Consider the following 26,227-nt stretch of genomic DNA (forward strand, 5'->3'; position numbering starts at 1 on the left):
TGTGAGTGTCAGGGCTGTGGGTCCCCAGCTTTGGGGACCGTGGCCTGGCATCGCCACCGAGTGGAAATGTCAATGAACTGCTCAGGAAGCGACGCAGTGGAGCCCCTCGCAGGACAGAGGCCCTCATGACACGAGGGCGTCCCTGGGCCAGGGGAGGGTGGCAGAGTGGGGGTGCAGCAGGCCTGGCGGGGGGTCTCCGGGAAGCGGAAATGGCCGGCGTGGCCCAGGTGAGCACGGGCACCGCCAAGCCCACCTTTCCCAGGGTGGCGGAGCATAAGGCTTAGGCCGGCGGCGACATGCTCAAGGCTGCACCAGGTTTCAGCTCAGTCTCGCCCGGGTGCCAGCCCCGGCGTCCCTGCCCTCCCCGCCTTGGCTGACCACTGAGTCCAGTCCCCGTGGTCTTCCTCCCTCAGCGCCCCTCCTTCAGGGCGGCCCAGCTCTTCCGCGTCTGGCAACAGAAGGAGGGCTTGTCTCCCACCCCTGCATCCAATCAACAAACCCTGTTTGCTCTCAGATGGCCGTGGGTGCGTCCACTGCCCACCCCGTGCTCTTGCCTGGGTCCACCTGCTGTCATCTCGCACCTGGCCTGGTCAGAGGCTCCTCGGGGCTCCGCCCTTCCGAGGTCCTGCCTGCTTCCATCCGTTCTGCAGCCACAAGTGTCTCTGGAGCACCCGTTCACCCCGACGCTCCCGCTGCCCCCGGAGGGCAGCTCCTCGGCCCAGTGGCCCACAGGCCTCTACTCTCCTCCCTCCTGTGGCCACCCAGGACGGCTCCCAGCGTCTACCCCGGGCCTCTGTCCAGACCTGTGTGCGTGCCCTCCCCGAGCCTGGAACCTTCTCTTGGCCTTGGCCTAGACTGTGCCTCCTTGACCTGGTGAGCGGACCCCATCCCTGTTGCCGTCATGCCCGCGCCGCCCCTTCAGCAGGTGGGGCTCGGCCCTGCACGGGACCATCCAGGTGAGAGGGACGCGCCGGTTTCCCATGTGGCATCTGTGGGCGTTCTCCAGAGAAACAGAAGAGATTTATGACGAGGGATTGGCTCACGGGATCACGGAGGCTGAGGAGTCTCACGATTTGCCGTCTGCAAGCCGGGCCCGGATGCGGGTCGTGTGGTTCCAGTCCACACCCCAAGGCGAGGCCTGAGCCAGCGCTGTGAGTCCAGACAAGTCCGAAGGCCCGAGAACCACAGCACCGGGGTCCGAGGCGGAGCGAGCACATCGCCCGCCCCTGCCTTTCTGTTCCGTTGGGCCCCTGGGGGGCTGGGGGTCCCCTGCACTGGGGGGCGGTGTCTGCTTTATGCAGCTCCCGGCTCACAAGCTGCGCCCCCGCCCCCCCCAACACCATCTTCAGCTATGTGGGCAGCCCGTGGCCCCGTCGAGGTGACACACGAAGCTGTTGTCACCAGTATCCACCCATTTTACGCATTTTATAACCTCTCAGACTCGGTGGGGTGTGTGAGGGCAGGGCCCACTGTGTTTCCCGTGGGGTTGCTCCCCGCGCAGAGCTGTGGCGAGCTGAGCTCTCGCAAGGAGGACGCGCAGGGTCAGCCCCACTGTGCCACTGGGCCTTCTGCGTGGGCCCGCCCGGTTCTGTCTCCTGACCGCGGGGCCCGGCCTCCTGTATGGCCCCCACCGGGCGCCGCTCAGACTGTCTGGGACGCGGGATGCTGGGCTGCACGTCTGCTGTCCTTGGTGCCCCGGGTGCATGTGCAGACCCCGCCCCTCCGCCCGGTGAGCCCTCGAGGCAGGCAGGTGAGAGATGACAGCCCAGGGGCCGTGAAACGCAACGCAGGTGAGTCCCTGAAGCTCCCAGGCCAGTGTCTGCCCAGGAGAAGCCGTGTCACACCCGCCGTCGCCCCGCTGGGAGCAGCGGTGCGATCGTAGCTCGCTGTAGCCTCGAGCTCCTGGGCTCCAGTGATAGCTGGGACTACAGGTGTGCGCCACCCCCCACCCCCCACCCCCCCAGGCTATTTTTAAAAACTTTTTTGTAGAGGTGGGTCTTGCTATGTTGCCCAGGCTGGTCTCAAACTCCTGGGCTCAAGCGATTCTCCCACCTTAGCCTCCTAGAGTGCTGGGGTTACAGGTGTGAGCCATGAGCCACCGCGTCCGGCCCGTAATGTTTTCATGGTGGCCGTTCATGGTCCCTCTGCTGTTCTTCCTGGGCTTGTTCCCTGCCCCACCCCCGTTAGCCGTGGGGCCTTGGACAAGACACACCCGCTTTTGGACCTGCCTTCCCCGTTTGTAAAGTGAGGCCTCTGTACGCATCTTTTCCGGAGGCTTCCTCCAGTTCAGACATGGTGGGCCATGCCGGCCTGACGTGTCTTCCGTGCCCTGTTGCCTATGGGGACGGCTTTTCTCTCCCGGGACAGACTGGACTTGGCAGGGTTACCAAGAGCTGCTCCCAGTGGGCGCAGGACGCAGGCCCTCGCTCTCCTTGGAGGGTCGTGGCTGGGGGCGGCGCGGGGTCCCAGCTGTTGCCCGAGACTCTCAGCACCGTCCAGGTCGGGGAAGTCCCTGCCTGCGGCACCTCTCAGTGCAGGGTCCGGAACTGGCAGCTGAGGCCCCATCGCGGTGGGCGGTGTGCACCGTCTCACTGAGCCGCGCTCTGGCGTGGGAGCAGGGCTCTGCACGCCCTCGTCGTGGGGAGGCGTCGAGGTGCGTGGAGAGGACGCGGTCTGGCCAGGGGCACACGGCCACCGGGCCCCGCTCTTGGCCTGCTGCCCTTGCCAGGCGTCCGGAGGGCTCCGGGGCCGGCGTAAGCCTAGTCAGGGGAAGTAGAGGCAGGCGGAGGGGCTCACTGTGTTGCCTCCCTTTCTCGTGGGGAGCCTCAGAGCCCCCCGAGCCAGTGTCTGGGGTCTGGAACGGGCCAGTCTGGGCTCCTTTCTTAAGTGTCCAGTTGGCCCCTCTGTTCCTAACGGGGTCCCTAGACTTTCAGGGTCAGAGACAGGAGTGGCGACTCTGACAGCCCTTCTTCCCTACAAGAGGGAGGTGGGGCTGGCGGGGCTGCTGGGGGACCCGAGTCCCCTGCGTTCTCACCCAGGTCCCTGATGAACCAGAGTGCCAGGCTGGTGGAGCTGAGCACACCTGCCCCCCGGCCTCCTCCCTGCAGCAGCCCCTCCCACGTCACGTGTCCACACGCTACCCATCCGCAGGTGCACGCAAATGCCGCCTCCTCCCAGAAGCCCTCCGGCTCCCCCGGCCTCACACCCGCCTCCCTGCTCCAGGGTCTCACGGCCTCTCTGGTACTTCCGTCTTCTAGTTGTTGCTGTGTGTATATGTCAGTGTGTGTGTGTGTAGCACGTGTGCATGTGCATGTGTGTGACTGAGTCTATGTGAGCGTGAGTTTGAGCTCGTGTCTGGGAATGTCTGAGTGTGAGCGTGTGTGAGGGTGTGAGCGTGTGTGGACATGCGTGAATGTGTGTGTGAGTTGTGTAGGGTGTGAGCGTGTGGTCAGACAGACCCGGTTCCAGTCCTGGTGCTGCCTCTCGTAGCTGTGTCCCTGGCTGGGGGGTCACCTGTCGGTCCTCAGTTTCCTCACCTGGAAAGCGGGAGTGGTGGTCCCCGCCCCACAGGATTGGGGGGCTGCCGTGAGTGCCGAGCTGGGAGGTGAACAACGTGCCGGGCAGAGGCTGGGTGGGGAACGGGCCCGGGGTCCCCCGTGGGAAGCCGCCAGTGTAGACGCCAGCGTTGCAGCCCTTGGCTCACCGTCCGCTGCTGGGAGGAGGGAGGGGCCCAGGGGGAAGCGTAGAGTCCGGGGTTCGTGGAGAGGGCAGGACATGGTGGAACGTGGGGGGGTCAAGGCTAGAACCGCCCTCCCGCCCCGCGCTGCTCTTCCCGAAATTCTGCGTTGGCATCGAGGCCGGGGCAGGCCGCCAGGGGCTTCCTTTGGGATCCTTGTGCCTTCGGGGCAGTGACTCATGCACCGGGCAGCCGACCTGGGTCTCGGTCCGTGGCCTTGCCGCTGGTCAGGGCGGGACTGTTACGGCTCCCGCAGTGGGACCTGCCTCTGTCCCCCCGGGACCTGGGGGTCTGTGCCCCACCTCCAGCCGCAGCTGCGAGAGGCCTGGGTGGGGCGGGGAGTGTCGGGAGTGGGCGAGCAGCATCTGCAGCGGGTGAGTGGCCCGGCCGGCCCACCCAGCCAGCCCCACAAAGCCACTGTCACGCTTGGCCTGGCAGACGCTTTGTGCCTGGAGGCTGCGGTTTGCCCTTCAGCCTCAGTCCAGGGTGGACGGGGGCCTTCCTGGGCCAGGGCGGGGCAGAGCCGGGCTCTGCAGGCAGATGGGCCACCTTGGCTCTCCCTGGGCCTCAGTTATCCCTCTGTAAAGTGGGGAGAGCCACATGTCTTGTGGGGGTTTAAGGCAGTGGTCCCCAATCCCTGGGCTGCAGACCGGTACTGGTCCGCGCCTGTTAGGGACCAGGCCGCAGCGCTCTGCGGCCCCCCACCCCTCTCTATGGAAAACTGTCTTCCGGGAAACTGGTCCCTGGTGCCCAGATTGGGGACGGCTATTTAAGGGAATGAAACGAAAGGAACCTGGTAGGGCTTTGGCAGGCAGGAGGCCTAGACAGATGTCAGCTGTCATCGCCGGTGAGCCCTGTCGGGAGAGAGCCTGGGGCGTCAGACGGGAGCCCCGCTCCAGACGGGCTCTGCCTGGAAGTTGCCGGGTGGCCTTGGCAAATCGCTACGTCTTCCTAGCTGGGTTTTCGGTTTCCCGTCTCTAAATTGAAGAATTTGGAGCAGATGGTGGCGAAGCTCCTTCGCTGACTGATCTCAGAGTTCCTGTCGGGGACAGCCGCCGCTCAGTGCCTCTCGCGTCCCTCCCAGCCCGTGACTCACTGAGCACCCACTCTGGTGCTAGGGGCTGGGGACGGTGGGCGGTCTGTGCACAGAGGACCGTGTGGCTGCCAGGTCCCGGCGTTTCCCGACGTGCTCACGTGCCAGGTCTTCTTATGGCGGAGGCTGCTGGGGCGTTACGTAGAGAGCGCCGCAGGGGCTGGCTGTGGCAGGGGGGAGCCCTGTGACCGGCACCCGCTCGCTGTGCAGTGTCCCCTCCAGGGGCGTGTCCTGTCCAGGCCCCCGTGGCCTCATAGGAGGGCTGTGTTAGGACCAAGTTTCACAGGTGAGGAAGCGGAGGCTCGCAGGGCTGGGAGCTTGCCCGGCTGTAAGAGGCGCAACCTGTGTGACCCAGAGGGACCGGCCGGTTGTCACTTTCCCGTCACCACCCCCTGCCACCCCCCCGTGGCATGCACCAAAACAAGCAGCACCTCGGCCTCCTCCCTGCCATCTCCACGGCAGAAGTGGCAGCTTTTCTTTAAAGCAGGGCAGGGCAGCTGCCTGCGCCGACTGGTTCTACGTAACCCTGTCCCCGCTCCCGAGATGGGTCTCAGTAAACGGGGGTCCCTTCCCACTGGGGATTTGACTGCTTTTCTTGGAGATTCTTGTACTGTTGAAGGTCCCGAGATTTCTGGTAAATGCCGTAGGCTGAGCGAGCACGCCCCCGCCCCCAGTGACATAGATTCCGGTGTAAATGAAGTAACACACATTTAAAAATTACTACCAGACTTGGAAGCCAGAAAGGGAAAGCCTCAGTTGTCAGGAACCAAGAGGGACATCAAAGCCAGAAGCCCGTGCCAAGGCCCGCGTCCCCGTGAGTCCTGCAGCCTGGGCCGTGGCAGCGCGTGGAGGTTAGAGAGCTGGGACTGAGGCCCACGCGGGAAGCTGCACCAGGCCGGGGGGTGGGGGGGCTCCATGCAGTGGGGATTAGGGAGGCTGCACCCCCGGCCCAGGCACAGAAGCAGCCGACCACCCTGGGCTGGGCAGGGAACCCACAGCTCTCGCGGGGTTCCACCCTGCACTGATGGTCTCCCCGGGGTGGGATCCGAAAGCCGCGGGGAAACCAGCAGAGCCTCCCAGCCGTGCCTCTCGGAGCCCGTGGGGTCCCCCTGCCTGTGGAGAGCAGCTCCTGCTGAAGATGAACTTACAGGATAAGACTGTGTATATATGTGTTTCTACGTAATACACGTGTGTTTGTGTACCTGCGCATGTTTACCTAGCTAGCTGTCTGGGGCTCCAAAAGAAACAGGTCAGCATGAGTCGGGGAGTCAGCAGTTGCAGTAGATGCGAGAATTTCTACCCTAGAAAAAAAGGAATAGAATGCAAAAGCACAGGAAATATGACCAAATAAACAGGACAAAAAGAACAGGCAGATTTTGAAAAAAGAACTAAATAGAAGTTCTCAAAATGAAAGTTGTAGTTATTGAAATGAAAAACTCAGTGTGTGGATTAAACAGTGGTCTAGGCGGAGCTGAAGAGAGAATTAGTGAATTAGAAGATGGAACTGAGGAAGTCACTAAGAACACAGCACAGAGAGACGAAGACCTGGGAATCAGCGGGAGGAGACCCCGTGTGAATAGCTAGACGTTTGGGGTCTTCACAAAAGGCCGTGCAAGATTGGGTGAGTCCTCCTGAGAGGAATCTGCAGCACAGATTTTTGTTTTCTCCCTGGCCCTGTCTTGAGTTTTGACTGTGAGTGTTTAAGTTGACAATACTTGTGAGAATAGGGTCTCTGTTCTTAGTTGGGACATTTGTTGTGATGAAGCCAAAGTGCTCAAGTCTTGTTGCAGAAGTTTACCTGAACTCAGGTTTTCCCCAGTGTCTGGGCTTCGAGTCAGAGGGTCACTGAGGCTTTGTCATTTTCTACCGAACCTGAGACTTGGGGCCCTGTGTTTACCGCTGCCGTGGTCTGAGGTTTTCTTAGGCGGGAATTACAGCTGGACAGGTGGACGGCCGGGACCGGCTCCCGCCCTGACCCCGTCTGTGGCGTTACCTGTCTGACCCAGTTCCCCAGGGATGGGGGTGCCCAATGCGGGCTGCACGTCTCAGCCACGTGGGGCCTAACGGTAAATGCAAATTCCTGGGTCCCTGAGCCTCTGGGTGGGGTCTGGGGCTGCCTTCTAGAGCTCCTCCCATGGATGGCGGAAGCTGATGGCTGCTGGTGTCTGGGGACCTGAGGTCAGAGTAGGAGGGCCGGGTGGGGGCGGGGCCAAGATTGTCTTCCAGGACCCAGACCCACCCGCCACCATCCTCTGGGCTGTCCAGTCCCCTCTGAGCTCCCACCAACTGGGCAGTGGGTGTGTGCGAGGCCCGGGGCAGACATCAGGGAGTGGCACAGAGCCATGGTGTCAGGAGTCAGCCACACAGGAGACTCCCACAGGCCCGGTCCTCTTGGGGGGGCACATCTTCCTCCTTGTCATGCCCCCAGCACACGCGTGTTCCTTCTGCCCAGGGTGAGCTCTGCCGACTGGTGATAACTGGGTCAGGACGGAGCTGGCATCTGTGGGGGAGGGTGGGGAGGTGAGGGGGAGGGGGTGTGTCTTCATTCATTTGTTAACTGGCCCAGGGAGGAGGTAATAAAAGTTGGGAAAATGTCATCCTTTGACATTTATGTTCTCAGAAGAGCCAGCTGGGGCTGTGGGCCTGGAGGCTTTTGATCATCGCTGAGATCGCTGCCCCTGGGGACACCCAGCTCTCTGTCCTGGGAGTGGGACAGGCCACAGCCAGAGGTGCCTCGGGGAACACTGTGGGGCGTCCCTCCCCCGCAGGCAGGCGACTCCCACTCGTAACCTTTCAGGACCGAGGGTTCCATGTGTGGCCACCTCCACCCCAGATCTGACCCTGTGGCTGTCTCAGGGGTCCCCTGTCTGCTCCCAGCAGCCCCTGCTGGGAGCCCCCTCCCCAGGCCCCCTGCACTGGGCCACTGGAGCGGGGTCCCTCTTAGTGGGCCCCCAAGATTCCCCCTCTCCACAGAGACGCCAGCCGGGAAGCAGGAAGTGTAGCTGGCCGCATCTAACCCCGGCTGCACTGCGAGCCCACGAGAGCCCTTTGCAAACCGCTGGTGACAGCCTCTGTCCTGGAGCTCCGGGCGAGGGCTGCCGTGGCCACAGCAGCTGTCCGAGCAAGTCTGTAACTGGGAGGCCATGTTCTGGCCGTGGCCAGCTTACTCAGCACCTGTGTGCTGAGTTCCACCCGTCCGGCACAGGCCTTTGCACTGACTTCGGGTCTGCGAACGGTGTCATCTCCTGTGTCATTGCTGGCCGGTTCCTGGTGCCTCCTTGGGACTCCAGAGAGACCCAGGAGCCCACATCCGGCCCCTGGAGAGGAGAAGTGGCCAGTTGTTTGGCCAGCAGCTGTGTCTGGGGGGCGGGGAGGGGCTCCTGGGCCCTAGAGTTGCCAAACCTTTCAGGTTCTAAGATTTCTAGCAATCTATCGCATATAGTAAGGACCTACAGCAATATTGCTTTAATTTTTATTCCCCTTAAATGTTTAGAGCTCTTAAAGGCCACAAATAACAGCCAAAACCAAGTTACTCACTATTTTGAAAGGCTCCTTGGCGCGTGGGAGCCATGGCCAGGCCCTCTGCGTAATCAGCCAACCGAGTCCCGTCTGGGGAGACACAGAGGAGCCCTGTCACCCCCACCCCCACCCCCGCTGTAACGCCCGTCAGTGCCAGCCCCAGAACGCAGCCACGGCAGGGAGGCAGGGCACGGCCGTCTGCCGGCTCACCGGGCGGAGAGGGCCCTTCTGTGCGGTTTATTTCTTCCCTCCCTTTAAAAAACTTCTGCAGGAAGCAGAACAGCCTGAGAGCAAGTCTGGGGGCTTTCGGCGAGTGACTGAGCCTCGGTTTTCACGTCCACCGAGTGTGCGGGCGGGACGGCCTGCGGGGCTTGGCTGGGGGGACACATACAATGCCCTCTGGGCCCAGTGCCTGGGCCGGTCAGTGCCGTGCGAGTGTCTGGATTCAGCAGGTGGCCGTCATGGGCCATTGTCTTGCTGCCCCCACCAGACACACACACATACATACACACAGACCTGTACACATGCGACGTGCACACGAACTTGCAGCACATCCATGTACACACACACGCACGCTTATGCACACACGGCTCCTGTGCACGGACAAACACACAAGCACGCTTGTGCACAGACGCATGGACTTGCACACGCACACAACACACGCACACACTTGCACCACTGCGGTCTCCAAACGCAGGCTGCGTCTGCACCCTCCGTGCGTGGATTTGGCGCAGTGGGAGCCCTGTTGATGCTGTCGTCTGAGTTGTGAGCAGCTTCCTGCCGCCTGGTGTGTTCAGCTCTGCTTCTGGGTTGGCCACCTCCCTCCCCCTCTGTTTCCTGTATTCCCCGGGGGAGCCTCGTGCCCCGCCCCGGCCGCCTTGCTGCCTGACCTGAAGGTCCACGGAGTAGCTACACTCCGTTGGGGCTTCGAGCAGGGAGGTGTGTGGACGCCGGGAGTCTGGGGAGGGTGGCCAGATCTCAGGACTGGGGTGGGGGGCAGAGGAAGGAGGCATGGCCACACTCCTTGTGGAAGGTTTCAGAAGCGTCGTTTTGGCGAGTCTGCCTGCCTGGGGAGACACGACAACAGTCCTGTCATGCGGGTCTCCACCAGGAGCTCTTTGCTGTCCTTCCCGACCCCTCCAGGGAGCAGGGCATCTGTTTAAAAGTCCTACAGAGGGGCTTGGAGGGGGCAAGCACTGCACTTGGACGTCTGCATCTGTGTGGTGCCCAGCTGCTGTGCAACTTTGGGCAAGTCACTTGACTTCTCTGGGCTTCCATTTCCTTGTCTGTGAGATGAGCTGGCATCGCGTGTGAACATGAGCTGTTAGTAATCGTATGGTAACTTCCAGAAGAGCAGTTTGGGACGAGCCCTTTGTAAGCGTGACCTCAGTTAAGACTTGCAGCAGACCCTCCCCTGGTGGGTCGCAGCCCAGGGGTCGGGAACAGCTGGGCTGGGAGGCAGCAGCCCGGCCAAGGGAGCTGGGACCCGCCCCTCTCTGAGGCCGCGCTGGGAGTGCCGCAAACCTCAGCAAATATGAGTGCATCAAAATGACAAATTTCACACAACAAATACAAAACAGCTGTCCGGCCTTAGAAATCATTAAACGCCGCGTTTCTCACCAAGACGAGATGTACGCGGTTGACGGCTCTCAGTGTTTGCAGAGCCCTCCGTTGCAGCTGCAGGTCAGGTCCCTGTTCTCACGAAACTACAGCAGTGTCTTTCCTGTCTCCCCAGGTCATCTCTGCCGTGTCGCGACTGTCGCTGCACAGCGCCGCCCAGAACAAAGGGATCAGGTGAGCTCCGGGCCGCGCTTCCAAGGGCGGGTCGGCTGATCTCCATCGACACCAGCGTGCGTTGTCACAGATGCCGGAGTTTCACGCCGTGTCCTCCGCCTGGGTGTTCATCGTGAATTTCCAGTGTGTGATCCAGTCGCCTGTCAGTGGTGGCTGGGAGGGTGGGGGTGCCCAGCTCACGCCAGGAAATCTTGCAAGCGTGGTACTGACAGCTGCAAAATCGCTTTCGACTAAACTAATAAGATCAGTGAATTAATCCTTTCACAGACCGCTGCCTGCCTAAATGCACCGTCCACACGCACACGCGGGCTCTGCCTGAATGCGGAGCTGGCGTTGCCTGTAGGAAGGGGGTGGGGCCCAGGCGCTTGCCCTGCTTAGGGGCTGCAGGGCACCTGGAGGAACCAGCCCGAGGAGGTTCTCCACTCGGTCTGCTTTGCTTATGTCGCCAAGTTCAGTCTCGGAGAACCCCTGCGGTCCGGCCTCCCGTCTCCGACACACGGAAGGGCAGGTGGGCAGCAGGAAAGGGGACGGCAGCCCCACACGAGGACAGTCGCTGCAGATTCTGACCATAGATGAGGTGTCAGGGAGATGGGGTTCCAGATTGGGCAGGATGAGCCTCCTTCCCTGACGTGTCCGGAAGGCTCCCGGGGGACAGGGCCACCGGGTGTGGACGAGAGGCCTGGGGTGACAGAGGGAGTCCGTGGAGTGGACGGGGCCACACCTGGGCACGGTGGCATCGTGAGGGTGCTCCAGCTGCGGGCTGGGGCTTCACCTGATGTCCTCCCTGAGGCGCCGTGCATGCCCGTAGGCGGGGCTCCCAGGGCGACAGTGCCAGCTTTCGGATAGCACAAGCTGCCCCTTGGTGGGGGCTGTTTGCTAAGGGTCAGAGAGTCACCGGCAGATGTCAGTGTCGGAGAACCCGCCGGGAACTCTGTTGCTGGTGGGCTCTCGGGACGCGGAAGTACCTTTGAATTGAGGTTTTTGGGTTTTTATAAATGTGAGACATAGGATAGACTGTTTTAAAATTAAGTATAAAGCACCTGCCAAAGAACGTGTATAACACATTTAGGGCGTAAAGGATAAGTCATACAGAGCCCTGTGCCCAGCTGCGAGCACTGTCTAGAACGCAGCCCACCCGCGGAGGCCCTGGGGCCCTGCCCCGTTGCATAGGCTGTTTCCAGCTGTTGTGGGCTCTGCACCAGGCACCGTCTAGATAAGTTTCACCAAAAAGGGCGTGTCATTTCCAGATACAAAGACAGTGCGATCGTCCGTCCTTCTTCCCAGCGGGCGTGACAACACTGTGCGCTTTGTGGTCGAACTTCCCCGCCCGTTTGTAACACATTCTCAGCCAGGAATGAAATTCATGTAACAAAAATCAGTCGTTTTATTTGCTCTTGCACAAAATACTAGACTTTGATCTCTTCTCCAAATCCATTGAACATTCTCCCCAAATCAAGGCCTGGTGTGCAGAGCCGGAGTCGGATGAGTAACCCGGCCTGGCGAGGCGCTGGCACAGCCATGCCAGGGGTTCGGCGGGGGGCGTCTGTGGCTGTGTCCCTTCCCTGGCCTGGAGCCTGAACACGGCCCGCGGTCCCAGCTGCGCTGTGTGACGCCCCATCCGCAGGATCCGAGGGCTTGTTTCTCTGGGGCTGACGTCGGCCATGGGACCCTGTTGGTGGCTTAGAGGGTGGTCAGGAGCATGGAGGGGGCTGGTCCTGCATCTGTCCCGGGTGAGTGTCCTGCTGCCAATAATGCGGAGGCCCCTCGAGCCTGGGGTGGGCACCCTCCCTCCTGACCACCCAGCGTTCCCCCATGTCCCGTGGCCTCTCTACCCCGTGGCCAGAGTGGGCACTGCAGGGGCTCTGGGAGCTCGGTGCTCGGCCCAGAGAAGGGCTCATCAAATGGTTCTAATGACGGTAAAAGGTGTGTTCCGAGCGCTGTGATTCACCGGGACTCACGGATGCAGAAAAGGAGTTCTGCTCACAGTCGCAGCTTGTTACAGAGAAAGGACACAGGTCAGAGTCGGCAACTGACAGAAGCCCCTGGGGTGGGCCCCGGTCGTACCCCCCGCCCCGTAGAGTCTTCTGGAGAGCGCTTAGTGGAGATGAGCTAGTGACGTGTGACACAGGCACGGAGAACCGCCAGCGGGGAGCCCGCCCAGGGCTGGCGTGCCAGGTCTCCACTGATGGTCAGTGCATCGGCGAGGGGCGCCTGCTCCCAGCCGCGGTGGCTCAGTGTCCGGCCCCTCCGAGGTCACAGATTCCACGTGGCCAAGCTCCCAGGTATACAAAGACCCTCTCATCAGAGTATGTCACCAGGCAGGACACTCCAAGGGCTAGGCTGGAGGTCGCCTCCCGCGGGGAGACAGCCAGTCCTTTCTTTGGAACGCGCAGTGGCTGCGCACCCAGTCTGCTGCGTGCCCCTTCCCTGCCCGCAGGACAGGACAGGGGAAGTGAGAGACCAGGGAAGGCGGGGCCTCCCGGGCATGGAGCAGGGCGTTGCCTCGGCCTCTCCTTGGTCCTCACCCAGAGCCCCGTCTCCCTTCCTCCCCTCTGCCCCTCCTCTCAGCCCGGCCCAGAGCTGCTCCCGTCTCTTCCCTCTGCAGCCGCTGAGCTGAGAGCTACATCAGTTCACACGCTCACCTGTGAGCTCTGGGCAGGTGACCTTCCCAGGGATCTGTTTGGCCCACGGGTCTGAACGACCCCCCTCTATCCTCCACACGGGCTGAGATTTTCAGGGGAAATTGAGCATTCTGGGGCGAACGCCAGCACTTTACAAGACGCTAAGCTCTTCGTTGAGCACATTTCATGGTGTTATTAATTAGCAAATGGTCTTAGTGTAGCTGAAACCTTCCTTTTCTGAAAGCCACGAACGAGGCCTGCAGTCCTGAGGAATCCCGGCTTCCTTTCCTGGCCGAGCAGGAGCCCAGCGTGCTCTTTGCGAAATCATTTTTACAACCTTACACTTCGTATAATGAGCTGATTTTCCATAAAAGCCCTAATTGTGCTAATTGTGCTGCTCGGAGGCCGATGAATAGGAGACTTAATCCAAGAGCCCACCCTAATGCCGGCGGGGGGTTGTGGGGCAGGGAGGGCTCCGTGGCAAGGCACCAGCAAGGTGTGTGGGGAGTTGGGACCCTGCTGGGGCCAGAGCTTGCCCTCTGGGCCGGGGGTGTCCTGGTTCAGGGTCCTCGGGGCTGGGAGGGAGGAGGTGGTGGAGGGTAGCACTCTCCCTGTGACTGAAGGTCAGGGACACAAAGGACATCTCCATTAGCTGAGTGACCTGAGGCAGGGATGCTCTTGGAGCCTCGGTCTCTTCTTCTGTGGACTGGGAGCGTGGCCTGCCTCGTGAGGGTGCTGTGAGTGTGCAGCTCAGCACTTTGGACATCTCAACCCCACCCTGGACCTTGTGAGTGCGACAGGAAGAGGGTTTGGATAGATGCAGATAAGTCTGTAATTATAAGACGGGGCAGGAGGGGCCGAGTCAGAGAGAGGAGACGTCGAGATAGAGGCGGAGGTGGGCGTGCGGGCGGCTGCGGCGGGGGATGCGGCGGCTTCAGCGCTGGCAAAGGCAGGGGCTGGATTCTCCCCGGAGCCTCCAAAAAGGGACCAGCCCCGCTACCACGTTGACGTCAGCCCTGGGACCCTTAACTACACAGCTGCGGGGTGCTCTGTTGTTTGAAGCCGCCATGTCTGTGGCGACTCGTTCCGGCCACGAGGCAGGGGTGGCGTCTGCAGGGCCTCGGTGGCTGAGAGGCGGCCGGGAACTCGGCTCTGGCTTCGTGCTGGGCCGGTGCTCCCGAGACAGGGGCCGGCTTCCATCTTCGATTCTCTTGTCCCTGCCCAGCCCTGTCCCCTCTCTGACGTTCTTAGTTAGGTAAATTCACGTACATAAATTTAACCCTCTTAAAGCGCGCAGTTCAGTGGCATTTGGGATATTCGCAGTTATATGCAACTATCACCTCTCGGTCTCAGAACGTTTCGTACCCCGCAAGGAGCCCCGTAGGAAACCCCCTCCCCAGCCCCGGCAGCCCCAGTCCTATTTCTGTCTGTGTGACTCGCGTGCTCCGGGCGTCTCCTATCCGTGGAGTCACACGTGTGCCCTGTGCCTGGCGGCTTTCCTCGCGGGATGCCGTCAAGGCTCACGGCGCCGGCGTGTGTCGGAGCGTCCTTCCTTCCTGAGCCTGAGTAACTTCCCGCCGTGTCACTGGGCGGACTTGGGGTTGTTTTCACCCTTGGGCGACCGTGCAGCGCTGCTGAGCCGGGCAGGGGTCGGGCTCAGGCCGAGGCTGAGATGAGAGAAACTGGACACGTCCCAGCACCCGAGAGACGAGCGTCTCAGACACACCCACATCAAACCCAAGTACAGCAAAACATTACAGCTAAAATTCCACTGGTGGCTTCAGAGAACGCATTCCTCCGTCTCCCCTGTGTGGGAGCTGGTGACGGGTCCCCCCAGAGCTCCCAGGCGCTGGACCTCCCAAGTGTGGCTCCAGCCCGCAGAGGCCGGGCACCCTCATGGGACACGGAGCACAAGAAGACGTGGCCTGAGCACACGCTGGCCTCACGGCCTCGTGTTTTCTCCCGTCAGCCCCAGCGAGGCTCGGCCGTGGCTCCTCCCGTGGCTGGGAGATCGCTGGAGCCCAGGTGCCTGCTGGGCAGCTCAGGCCGTGAGAAAGTGCGTTGTCCCAGTGGTGACTTCCTCCCCAAGATTTGTCTTCCTCAGTCGCCTGAAAGGTGCTGAATACCTCTCGAGTGAGATATCTCAGCCGGAGGGGCTGTGGATGGGCTTGGGGGGGACGTGCGGCCTCAGTGTCCTTGGCAGTTTCTAGGGAGGTCCCCCCGCCCCCCGATTCCCAAGGGGCCCTGGCGAGGTGCCGGGTCAGTGCGCCCATGTCTTGTCCTCCCTGGAAGCCCTGGCCTTCAAATGCAGGAGCGGCATTCCTGTGGCGCCTGGAGTCTTCTCCCCTGGGCATGACGTCCCCAGCTCTGTCCCCTGTCCCCATCTGGTGCTGCCTGGTTAATTCCAGGTAATTGGACTGGCCACGGGAGAGGAGATTTGCATGGCAAGTGGCAATTTTATGTGCTTAGCAGCTCATCCTGCCAGCAAGACGGTTTTCATCGTCCCACCTGGTGATATCAGACGTCCTGGCCACCTGTCCTCGGTCAGTCTGCTGGAGGGACAGCCGGCCGTGCGAATCCTCGGGCAGCCTAATTGGAGAGTCGTTTCTTCCTTTCCTTTCATTGCGATAATGACGCGGCCTCATTTCCGTAAGCAGTGGGGGGAGTGGCTGGAAGACACTAAGCTCCTTCCTGGGGAGGGGTTGGAAGAGGCCACCTTTGGATTGATGGAGGCGAGGCTGGGGTCTGGTCCCCTCCAGCCTGGGCGTGTGACCAGTCTCTGACGGGTGGGCTCGTGCATGGCTGTCACCGAGTCACCAGCCGGCCTGCTCCATCAGCTGGTGTCCACTCCACACCCCACGACCCACCGCTCTGGGCAGCTGCACAAGCCAGGCGGAGGCTCAGTGAGTGATGGCGTCGGGCAAGGCCAACCCCCGCCTGGCTCGGTTCCCGCCTCGAACTCAGGGCCGCTACTGTTTCATCTCCTGCTCTGCTGGGATCGGTGGCTGCCGGAAGCTGGGTTTTCTGCTGTTTGGAGAATTGCGTTCTCGGGCCCTTACCTGAGCACCCAGGGTAGATGTGGAGGTACCCCACACATTGCTCCAGCTTGGAAATCGGGGGGCAGGGTGGGTTTGGCTGGAACGTAGAGTCCAGGAGGCCACCGTGGGGCACAGCCTGTTCTGGCTGCAGCCAGCCCTGAGGCTCCGCGGCGAGCCTCACCCTGCCCCGCCCGTCCTGGCCGCCTTCAGGCCCAGGGCTGGCGCCATCCAGCAGAGCCAAGGCCCAGTTCTCTGCTCCAAAGTGGCCAGGCCCTCCCACCTGGTGTGGGAGAGCCAGGGCCACCCTCACACTTGCTGGGAGTCCCTGCCCAGTGGCCTGGTGCCCGAGCATAGGACAGGCAGCTGGCACCCTCTCCCCCTCCCGGCCCGTCAGCCGGTCGTGTGGACCTATTGTGCCCTGGGTTCCAGGGGAGACGAGTCACAGGGAGGTGGCAGAGAGCCCAGGTGGGGCTGGAGCTGCTCTGACACGGTGGTCAATGTGCTTCACCAAGTAGGCTGCGTCCACACTGTCCCCTGGCGGCCAGGGAGGCCTGGGCAGCTGCCTGGGTGGGACTGTGCTTGGCGTCCTTGTGATGGAGGGGCCGGGCTGCGGGCACCCTGGGAACAGGGAGGGCTGGAAGGGGCAGCGAGTGGCGAGTCTCTTCTGCTGGGGTTTCCAGCAGGGCAGTGGCTGGTCCAGAGCCCTGCCCTGGCCCTGCGTGGCCTGTAGGGGCTCCAGCGCTGAGGCCGGGACCGCTGAGGGGCTTCTGCGGGCATCCAGGCGGCAGGGATGGAGGCTTGGAAGGGGAACAGCTGGGGGGGGTTTGATAGCCAGCAGGGGGTGGGGGAGGCACCTAGGCCCTCTGGAAGGTTAGTCCCCGGGTGACCCTGACGGAGCGAGGCCCTGGCTCCAACCACCTCTGCCCCTTCCCGGCTGGTCTCCTTGGGCAGCTTTTGTCACGTCTGGGCCCTGGTGTCCTCTCCGGGACGGAGATAGGAACCCTCATCTGTGGGGTGGTCGTCAGGGCTGGTCGTGGGAGACGTGAGCGTGGCCTCCATCCCGCGTGACCTTCCCTCCCCCGATTTGTGAACGTGGGGGAAAGATCGGGTCCCACGTGTGCCCCTTCAGCGGGGTGGTGTCTGCGGACCAGCTCGGCCAGGCTGTCCTGGGACTGCTGGGACTGGCCCCGCCTCTGGGCTGTTGCTGGGGCGACGGAGGGCTGACTGGGAGCCCAGCCACGCTCTGCTGGGACTGGCTTCGCGCGGTCTCTACCTGGATCGAGTGCCGTCCACACCGTCATCGGCTATCGATGCCTGCCGCAGGGGGGAGGGCTGGGATTGAGGGTCCTGGGCAGGCCCTGGTTTTGCCATCCCTGTCCCAGAGGGTTCACGGAGGGCAAAGGCCTTGGCCACTGGGCTGACCCCTTGTTTCCCAGCAAATGAGTCCACGGACGTGGGGGAGGGGAAGAGCACCTCCAGCTGTTGTTTGCCCCTCGCCCCCCTCGGCAGCTCAGACGGGGGAGGGGGCTTGCCTGTGGTTGTCCCGTGACCTGCCGGTGGCACAGAACCCCCAGCCGGGTCCTTCTGTCCCGGCTCCCGAACTTGCTCAAGAAAGGTCAGCCTTTCACCACGTGGACTTGGCTGTCCGTGATCTCCCGGCTCTGGGACCGGAGGCTGTGCCAGCAGCATGGGTTTGACACCAGCCCGGCACGTCCACGCTTTTCCCTCCTGACTCTTCTGAGGGCGCCCACACGGACCCACAACCTCTGTGGCCTCGCCGGACCCCCCCAGACTGCCAACCTGGCTGTGTGGTTGGGGCCATTGTCCCCGACTCGAGAGCCGGGGAGCTCAGGGAGCCGCTGAGCCTCCGCTGTGCCGGGACGGGCCCTGTGGGCTTGAGGACTGCGTCAGGGAGGACACAGCTGAGGTCGCGGAGCAGGAGAAAGGGAGGAAGTCCTTGTTCCCAGGGCCTGATGCAGCCGTCCGGGTCTGGAGCGAGAGTTCGGAGCTGCCGGTGGGGCCGTTGGAGGCACCGGCAGGCGTGGGGACTGCTCGGCCTCTGCCTGTGGTCTGGACGCTCGGCAGACCCTGGCCTGGGCCTCGGTTTCCTGCTCGTGAGTCAGACCTGCTGTCCCTGGATCCCTGGGCTGTGATTACTCTCAGTCAATCCCGTCACCTCTCTGCCGGTGTGGCTGAGCTCGGTCGAGGTTCCCCAGGCCAAGGCCAGGAGGACACCCGGGGGCCTGGCCGTGAGTAACCAGCGTGGACACTTGGCAGGATGCTTCGCAGAGGTGGGACTGCGAGGCCTCACCCCGGCCTGCAGGTTGACGCTTCGGCTGGTAGGCTGGGAGGAAAAGCCATGCCACTGACGGGACCGTGCAGGTGGTGGCCCTGGGAAGTCCCTGCCAGCCTGGGCACCGCCCCTGGGTGGAGCCCTGTACCAGAGCCTCCCTGCTCCCCGATGGACGGACGTGTCCTAAGCATCCGTCTGGGCAGGGCCCTGGCAGGAGGTTTCCTGCGAAGTCTGGGCCGGTGCCCCAGCGGGGCGGCCTGGTGTGGAACAGCAGAGGGGCTGCGGGGGTCTGGCCCGCTCCCGGGGTCCTTTCCCCTCCGAGCTGCTGCCTGCCAGAGGCTCCCGTACGAGGAGTGTGTCGAAAATAGGAAACAACATACTAAGCTTTGCAGCTGCGGAGAAGTCACATTTCTCTGTAATCAGCGATTCCGGCCCCTCCCTCCCCCAGGCACGGTGGGACGGGAGCTGACCACATCTTTCCTGCCTGTGAGGTCGGAGTGTCTTCCCTTGCTGGGGTTCCGGAAACAAGGGCGGAAACAGCCTTGCCGGGATTTGAGGGTCACTTGGGGTTTCTCCTCTGGGGACTCTGGTGCATGCGCCATCTTGCCAGTGGCCTTGGAGCTGGCTGCACCCCCACCTCTGCTGGGCCTGCTTTAGTGGCGTCAAGGGTCACTGCTCCCATCTTCCAAGCCCCCACTGACTTTGGTTTAAGATCCTGGTGTCACACTTGGCCAACCTATTGGTCACCACGCTCCAGCCCCCATCAGCCTCCTGCCCCACCTGGCACTTGGGTCCCCATGGACCCTCCGCCCCGACTGCACCAAGCCCTCATGTCCCCTCTGCCCGGGTTGCCCCTCAGCCTCTAAATCATGACCGTGCCCACTGTCCGCCCTCACTTTCCCTTCCTTCACACGTTGTGGTAGGCCAGGTGGTTTGTCCCCATCTTGCAGATGGGCTAGCTGAGGCCGGGGGTGGGGGGCTTTGGTCACTTGGCGAGCTCACGAGCAAGGAAGCTGTGTGGCCAGGGTTCCTCCCAGCCTGCCTGACACAAGGCTAGGACTCTGAACTCGGAGATCAGACTCTGCTCTCCAGGCCAGCTCCCCTGCCACCTCCTGCGGGAAGCCCTCCCTGCTTTCCCCAGGCCAGGGCTGTCTTTGGGCCCGAGTCGTCCCCGTGCTCCCTGCGTCCCTCGGCCCAGGCTCCATGACGGCGAGGTCATGCTCCTCTCTGATGCAGGCGTACCCGAGCCGGGTGTGGCTGTGGGTGGGGAGGCACACTCTGTGCTCCCGCAACGACGGCCGTCTGGACTGGATGGGGTGGTGCGCAGAGCAGAGAAACGCGACCTGCTGGCCTGGTTTGACAGTTGCACTGTTTGGTGGGTGGGAAGTTTTTCAGTTAGTGAGACCCCGTGCCTCAAGGCCTCCGCGCCAATTAGCAGGCGTTGCCCCAGGTGACTCTCAGTAACGGAACAGGCCTGTGGGGGCCTCCAGGCTGCGGTTCTTCATGTGCCTTTAGAGTTGGCCTGGGCTGGGGGTCCACGGCCCTGCCTCCCACGCCAGCCTCCTCCTCCTCCCCGGCCCCCTCAACCCTGGGTGAGATGCAGCGGAGCCTGGTCGTGTCCTGGTGCCAGGCCCTCCGCAGCCCAATTCTGAGGCTGGTCACAGAATAGGAAACTGAGGCACAGCCAGGGCCCCGCAGGCAGTGTCAGCGCTGGGAGCTGAAGCCCTGTGGTCTGCCACGCACAGGCGAGGGTGGCCGAGTTGTTACGGACTCAGCACGGAGGGTCCGGCGTTCTGAGAAATCCCCCCGTCCCTGGCAAACCTGGGCAGATGGTCACTCATGCAGGACACGTGCCGGGGCTGGGCACACCCGGGCCTCCGAGGCTGAGGGAGCTCCCTTGGGGTCCTGAGCTGGCCTCACCCTCTGGGATGCAGACGCAGTCCTTGGGGGTCGTGCTGGGGCCTGTTCCCCTGTGGGCGGATCCCACTTCTTCTCCCTGCGGCCCAGTAAAGAGTGCAGGAGTGCGGTGTCTCCGGGTCTCAGGTCCTGGATCACTTTCACCCGGCAGGACATGGCGGCACAGTGTGTGCTGCCCGCACTCTGCACGCCGCCAGGGTGCACGCCGCCAGGGTGCACGCCGCCAGGGTGCATGCCGCCAGGGTGCACGCCGCCGGGGCGGACAGTAAACGCCCTGTCCCAGATGCTCTGCGCGGTGAGCCGTGCGCTGACCTGCGCCGTGCGTTTGTTTCAGGGCCGCAAGGCCGCCCGTGGAGTGGGTTGGAGGCCGTGACCCACCTGAGGAGGGCGGGGCCGGAAGGTGCGCCTGGGGGCAGAGGGCACTTTCCAATTGTGACGAAACCCAGGGTGGTCCCTGTGCACGCAGGTTGGGTCGGCTCGGGGGCTGAGCCAGCTGGAAGCGGGGAGAGTTACCTGTGCTGCCGCAGACAGGTGCTCGCCAGGTGGTGGGACTCAGCCGAGAGCCTTGGGTGGGGCATCTCACTTGATCTTAACAACTGCTCCATCTACCCCCATTCTACAGTTTGGGAAACCGAGGGCCAGGGGCCGGCAGATCCATTATCTGCAGACGCCCTGCTCTTAGCTTTTCCTACAGGGACTCCCCAAAAATAAGTGAGATCAAGGCGGCGGGGCCTCTTTGTCTTGGCTTCTCCCCACGTGTACTTTCCGAGGTGTGGGTCGGGGGAGCGTCTTGGCCCTGGGCAGGTTTTGCTTTCTCAGAGGTGCGAGGGGCTCCCTGCTCGGCGGGGGAGGAACCCCCAGGAAGGCAGGCCCGGGAGCGGCCACGTAGCCGTGCGCGGTGGGGGGCTGGGTCAGACTGAACAGTGCAGGGCAGGCGCCGCCAGGTGGGGGTGCACAGGCCCGGTGCCGCACCCTGAGCTGGTTTTGAAGTGTGTGGAAAGAATTGGGGGGGCATAGCTCAGGTGGCCCAGGGTTCCCTCCCAGTAGCTGCTGTCGCGTGAAATCTTAGCTGGGGGCCGACAAGAGGACCATGGTTCCCGTCAAACCCCACATTCGAGGACCCACAGCTGTCACGGAAGCACAGCCAGCGGTGAAGCCACCTGGTTCTCCCCCTAGAACCCGGACACCCGACCCTGCCTTGGAAGGAGGCGGCTGTGTTTAGGGTCCTCTCTTTGGCTACTTTGGTCTTTGTCTTAAAAACCAAATCTGGCTGCTGGCTCTGCGGTGCCTTCCCAACCAGCAAGCCCAAGCCGCCCGCCGTCACACTGAGGTCCGGGGTCCGGCCAGGTTGGGCCTGGGCTCGGGGACCCCTGGGGCGTCTGGTGGGTGCCTTGTCCAGGTCACGGGGGCCTGTCCCCGTGCCCGGGCAGGCACGGTGGCACACGTGGGCCCTGTGCAGAGGCCGTGCCTGACTCTCCTGACTCAGCTGGATCCGAGCTGCTCTGTCTCCCGGACCAGTGCAGACGCGGCCCAGGGCCAGCTCCGAGCAGGTGCTCAGTGAACACCCGAGGAAGGGAGGAGACTGGGGACATTCGGATGTTGGGATTGTGCCTCCTTGGTTCTTGCTTCGGGGTTTGGGTGCAGGCACCCGCGTCGGGTGTCCTGGTGTCAGGTCTTCCTCCTGTGGCCCTGCACTGGGCTGTGACTGGGCCGCCCAGAGCTGGGCTCACCGGGGGAGGTGCTGGGGGGAAGGAAGCTGGGGAGCACACAGATTGCTTTGAGGGCGCTGCCGCCAGGCGCGGGCTCAGCCGGGAATTGTTCTGCACTTGGCACTCAGCGCTTCTCCTCTTCCTGTGCGCACGTCCGCGCTGGGCCCTTGAGGTGCAGGGGAAGCGGCTTCCCAGAAGCCACACAAGGAGCCGCACACGCAGGAAGGTTCTGCGGGATGAGGGGCACACAGCCCGCGCCCGGCTCTGGGATGACCGTGGGACTGTCTGCACTGCGCAGTTTGGCCTCCCTTGCTTCTGTCCCCTCCTGACAAGCAGGTGGACCCCACAGCGCGGTGTCCGGATGTCCTGTGAGCCTGGGAAGGGGAAATTGAGGATTGTGCGGGATGGAACATCAGCCGGTGCCTGAAGACGGGATATTGCCAGGTGACCACAGAGTCCCGGCCGGCCTCGCTTGCTACCGGGCTCTAGTCACAGCTGGGACGTGGCCGCAGAAGCTGCTCAGACTCCGTGCAAAGGTGTCTCCCCACCGTGAGGTCAGAGTCAGTCTACAAAGTCGCTGCTGGGGGTGACTCGAATCCCCTGTGTGATTCTCGTGAGCTCTCCCTGGGAATGCGTCCTCGTGTCTAATTTGGGGCTGCCGTGTGCCGTCGTTTCGGGAGGAAGCGGTTGGAGACTATCTGACGTCCATCCACCTGTCCACCCATCCGTACACCCGTGATCCAGCCGCCGCCCCCACCCACGCGTTCTCCATCCATCCACGCAGCCACCTGTCAACCCCCAAATCCAGCCGCCCTCCCACCCGCCCGCCCTCTCAGACACCCGTCCATCCACGCACCCACGATCCAGCCCCTGGCACCCAACTTCTGTCCACCCGTCCGCCCACCGTGCCCTCCTAGTGCCAGGCGCTGTGCCAGGCTGGGACAGTGGCGAGTCGTCCCACACGTGGCGGGGCTTGACTTGCGCCTTGAAGGATGGCAGGGCCCGGGGAGTGGGGGAGGGCAGGGCTGAGGCAGAGGGCAGAGCAGGTGCAGGGTCTGTGGACGGGGCGGAAAGAGAGGAGATGGGGGCCTGGCGAGCCCACCCGCCGCGTTCCTGCCCCATCTCGGAGCAGCCCCGGCAGCGGGGCTCTGAGGCCCCCAGGTCCCCACAGGTGCCCCCTCCGCTCCTCGCAGCGTAAATTGATCGGATTTGCAGCTCGGTTCCCGGGGGATTTGTGGCCCCAAACAGGGATGTTGGAATAGGAGTAGTGAAGATTTCATGGACAGCAGCGTAATTCTCCTGCTTTAACGTTCCTGCCCCGTCCCCGTCGGGGCTGCAGGTGGAGGGGCTGTCGAGGGCTGAGCAAGACGTGGGAAGGGAAACCCAGGAACATCCTACGTGCAGGTCAGGTCTTTAGGAAAAAAAACAAACATTTAGAAATTACCGTCGTGTCTTGTGTTAGTGGGCACCAAGTTCCTGTCAGGAAACGAGATGCTGAGATAGTCGGCGCGTGGGGCTCCCGGGCTCTGGCGAGGCATCGGGCCGCAGCGTGGCCGGGTGAGGTCGACTCTGGAAATAAGTAGCGGCGACGATTCTCTGTCTCAGCCACGGTGCAGCAGCCCGCGAGAGGCACCTGCGGGAGGGACTGTGATCTCCACCTCTCGGGCGAGGACAGCAGAGCGGGCCACGCGGAGCGGGGCGGGCCCAGCTCCAAAGCCTTCGCCCCTTGGCTGCCATTGGCCCCGCGCGCCTGGCAGGGCAGGTGGGCCCCGTCCACGTGCCAGGTCTGGGGCGCGGAGCCCGCGTCAAGGAAGGCTGCCTGGACTTCGGAGATCTGAGTGCTGCGGTCGATTAGTGATGTCTGCCTGGCCGCAGGACGAGCGCGTGGTGGCGCGTGTGGTGCCGTACAGCGCCAGGGTGCACTCCTCACAGAATTTGGTGCGTCTCTAGACGACTTAGCAGAGTGGCTTCGAGAGGTGGAGTCCCTGAGTGGCCGTGCTGCACCCCCGCATATACCCTGGGGCTAGACGTGCCGGCCCATTTCCCGACCAGGCACACTGAGGTGGGATTTGAACAGGATCACGTCCTCGCAACGCTCCTGGAGGTTTGGTTCCTTCCTCTCCCCTCTCTGCAGCCGAGAGCACAGTGTCATGTTACACACAACATGCTTTCGCAGGGTATGAGTGGGTTTTGGATTTTTGATGTATCGACGAGGACACGTTTTACATAGTAAATGAGAATTTCAGTTAGAGGTTTTTTGTTACGGAAGTAGCACCATTAATCATTGAAAATGTGAAGAGAGAAGAAATGAACGATGAGGCTGGAGGAGGAGACGGCCCAGCCCGAGCAGGGGGCTGGCGTGGGGGCGGGGCCCGTCCTGGCAGTGGCGTTTGGCACCGAGAGGCAGGACCTGGCCTGGCCTGAGCCTTCCTCCTCCTGCCCGTGTGCTCCGGCACCTCATGTGGCACCTGCGTGTCGGCCAGTCCCTTCAGACCGGGACCGAGCCCGCACCCTGTCAGCCGCGCTGGGTCTGGGTCAGCCTCAGGCTCTGCGTGTGGCAGGAGGAGGCGGCTTCCTGGAGGACTTCCTGTCTGCGAGCTGTGAGCGAGGGGTCCTGGTGGCCTCAGCCCTGCCGTGACCTGAGGATGCCGCTGTCATGGTGACAGGTGGAAGGAGGGCAGTGTGGCAGGGAGGGGGAGCTGAGCCCACCACGCAGAGGTCAGGCTGGGCCATGCTGCCCCCTTGGACACAGGCTGCTGCCAGGAAGCCATGGGGGTCGCAGACCAGTGATCTGCTAGCTCTGCCTGGGGACCTCAGACCTAAGGCCCAGGGTCCCCGCAGGCCTGTGACAGAGCCAGGCGGGACCCAGGCCTCCAGCTCCAGCTCAGGGGCCCCCCCAGGCCCCCTTCCCCACAGAGCAGAGCCCCCAGCCTTGCTGGCGGAGGCTGCCGGGCAGCGGGCTTCCTCCCCCGCTGACCCGCCAGGCTGAGCAAATGTCAGCCTGACCCCAGGCAAGGAAGAAACCCCATGTGGCATCTGGGCCGGGGCAGCCCCCAGCTGGGGTCTCCTGCCAGACCCTAAGTGGCAGGTTTCCCGCCAGAGCACGCACCCGCGGCTTCAGGGAGTGTTTGGTTCAATTATAGGGGCCTTTCCCTCCTCTGGAGGGGGGTTGCTCTGGCCTCCAGCTTTTGTACCAGCCGGCGCCCCACCCCACCTTTGTCCCCTACCTGCCCCAGGCTGGCCTGTGGCATCTCGGGCTCTGAGAGGCTGGCGAGTGGCCGTGCAGGGAGGCCTGTCCGCTCGGGGCCACGCCCATCTGCGCAGAGGACAGTGCGGGGTGATGCTTCGGTAGGGTGGGGACTGCTTCCTTCTACTCTTGTAGGTTCTTTGCCGGTTTGCAAATTGAATTGATGTAAGACACGAGCAGGAGGAAAACAATTTTAATTATGCACATGCGCACGGGAGTGCCACAAAAATGAGACTAACGGAAGGGGCCAGCTTGAAGTTTATATTTTATATGTATATGTATATATTCATGGACCATCCTGAGCTGCAGAAAGGCCAGTGGGGCAGGGCAGGGCTTGGGGCTTCTTGGGGGGTGGAGACAAACTGGGGGCGGGTGGGGAGAGCACCACTGTGCTCCTCTGGGGCGTCCCCCTGGGGCTTCTGCTCCCTGGGCTCCCTTCCCAGAGGAGGAGGCAGGTCCTTGCTGGGGGCAGCCCTGACCAGGCCGCTGTGGGCCCCTACCTCAACATCCCAGAAGCCGTCCTTTCCTCCGGACGCCCTCCTTCTCGTCCCCTGCAGTGACTGGAGCTGGCAGCCTTCTCCCTGCGCCCCACCACCAGCTGCCCAGGGAGCCCCCATCCTTGTTTCCAGAGTCCCCCAAAGTGGAAGGTGAAGGCAGAGCTGTCAGTGGACAGAAAGCTTTCCACATCCCTGGGCCCAGAGCGGGAGCAACGTCCCTGCCCGGGGCGAGCTGGCTGGGTCCCCGTCTCAGGCACCCGCACCTGTTTCCTTCGAGAGAGCAGACGACAGCCCGTCTGCTCCTGCAGGGCTCTGTGGCGGGTCCCAGCGGGGCCCCACGAGGGTGGCAGTGCCGCGGGACCGCTCACCTCCCTCTCTCTCTCCCACAGGCCTTTTCCCTCGGAGGAGACCACCGAGAATGACGATGACGTCTACCGCAGCCTGGAGGAGCTGGCCGAGTAAGGCGCGGGGGGAGGCAGAGGGAGGGGAGGGAAGGAGGAGGGGAGAAGTTTCTTGTGGGTGTCCAGGAGTCAGGAGAAAAGTCGGTGGCCACACTGGCGCTGGGGATGGGGTCGCTCAGGTGCGGTGGGGTCAGAGCCCCAAGCCTGGCCGCGGAGGCTGCGTGGGCGAGGGCTGGAGCTGGCGTTTCCGGAAGCAGAGACCCTGGAGCACAGGCCGAGAGCAGAGGGGTCTGTGGGGTCCGGGTTGTCTCGGGGCCCCAGGTGTTGTGCTGCGCCTCCTTCCTTCCCCGCAAGGACGCACG

At 63.0% G+C, this 26,227-nt stretch overlaps 1 protein-coding gene across 1 annotated transcript in view; it reads left to right on the forward strand.

The window, feature by feature from the left end:
• LOC105826704 (guanine nucleotide exchange factor VAV2-like) overlaps positions 1–26,227 on the forward strand; it is a 125,256-nt gene that overhangs the window by 81,030 nt on the left and 17,999 nt on the right. Inside the window, exons 3-4 of the mRNA XM_012664721.1 lie at positions 10,084–10,142; positions 25,854–25,922. Of these exons, the coding sequence (XP_012520175.1) occupies positions 10,084–10,142; positions 25,854–25,922 (128 nt within the window). The remainder of the gene's footprint in view (positions 1–10,083; positions 10,143–25,853; positions 25,923–26,227) is intronic.

This window comes from Propithecus coquereli, unplaced genomic scaffold, assembly GCF_000956105.1.
Source record: "Propithecus coquereli isolate 6110/MARCELLA unplaced genomic scaffold, Pcoq_1.0 Scaffold908, whole genome shotgun sequence".
Lineage (NCBI taxonomy): Eukaryota > Metazoa > Chordata > Mammalia > Primates > Indriidae > Propithecus > Propithecus coquereli.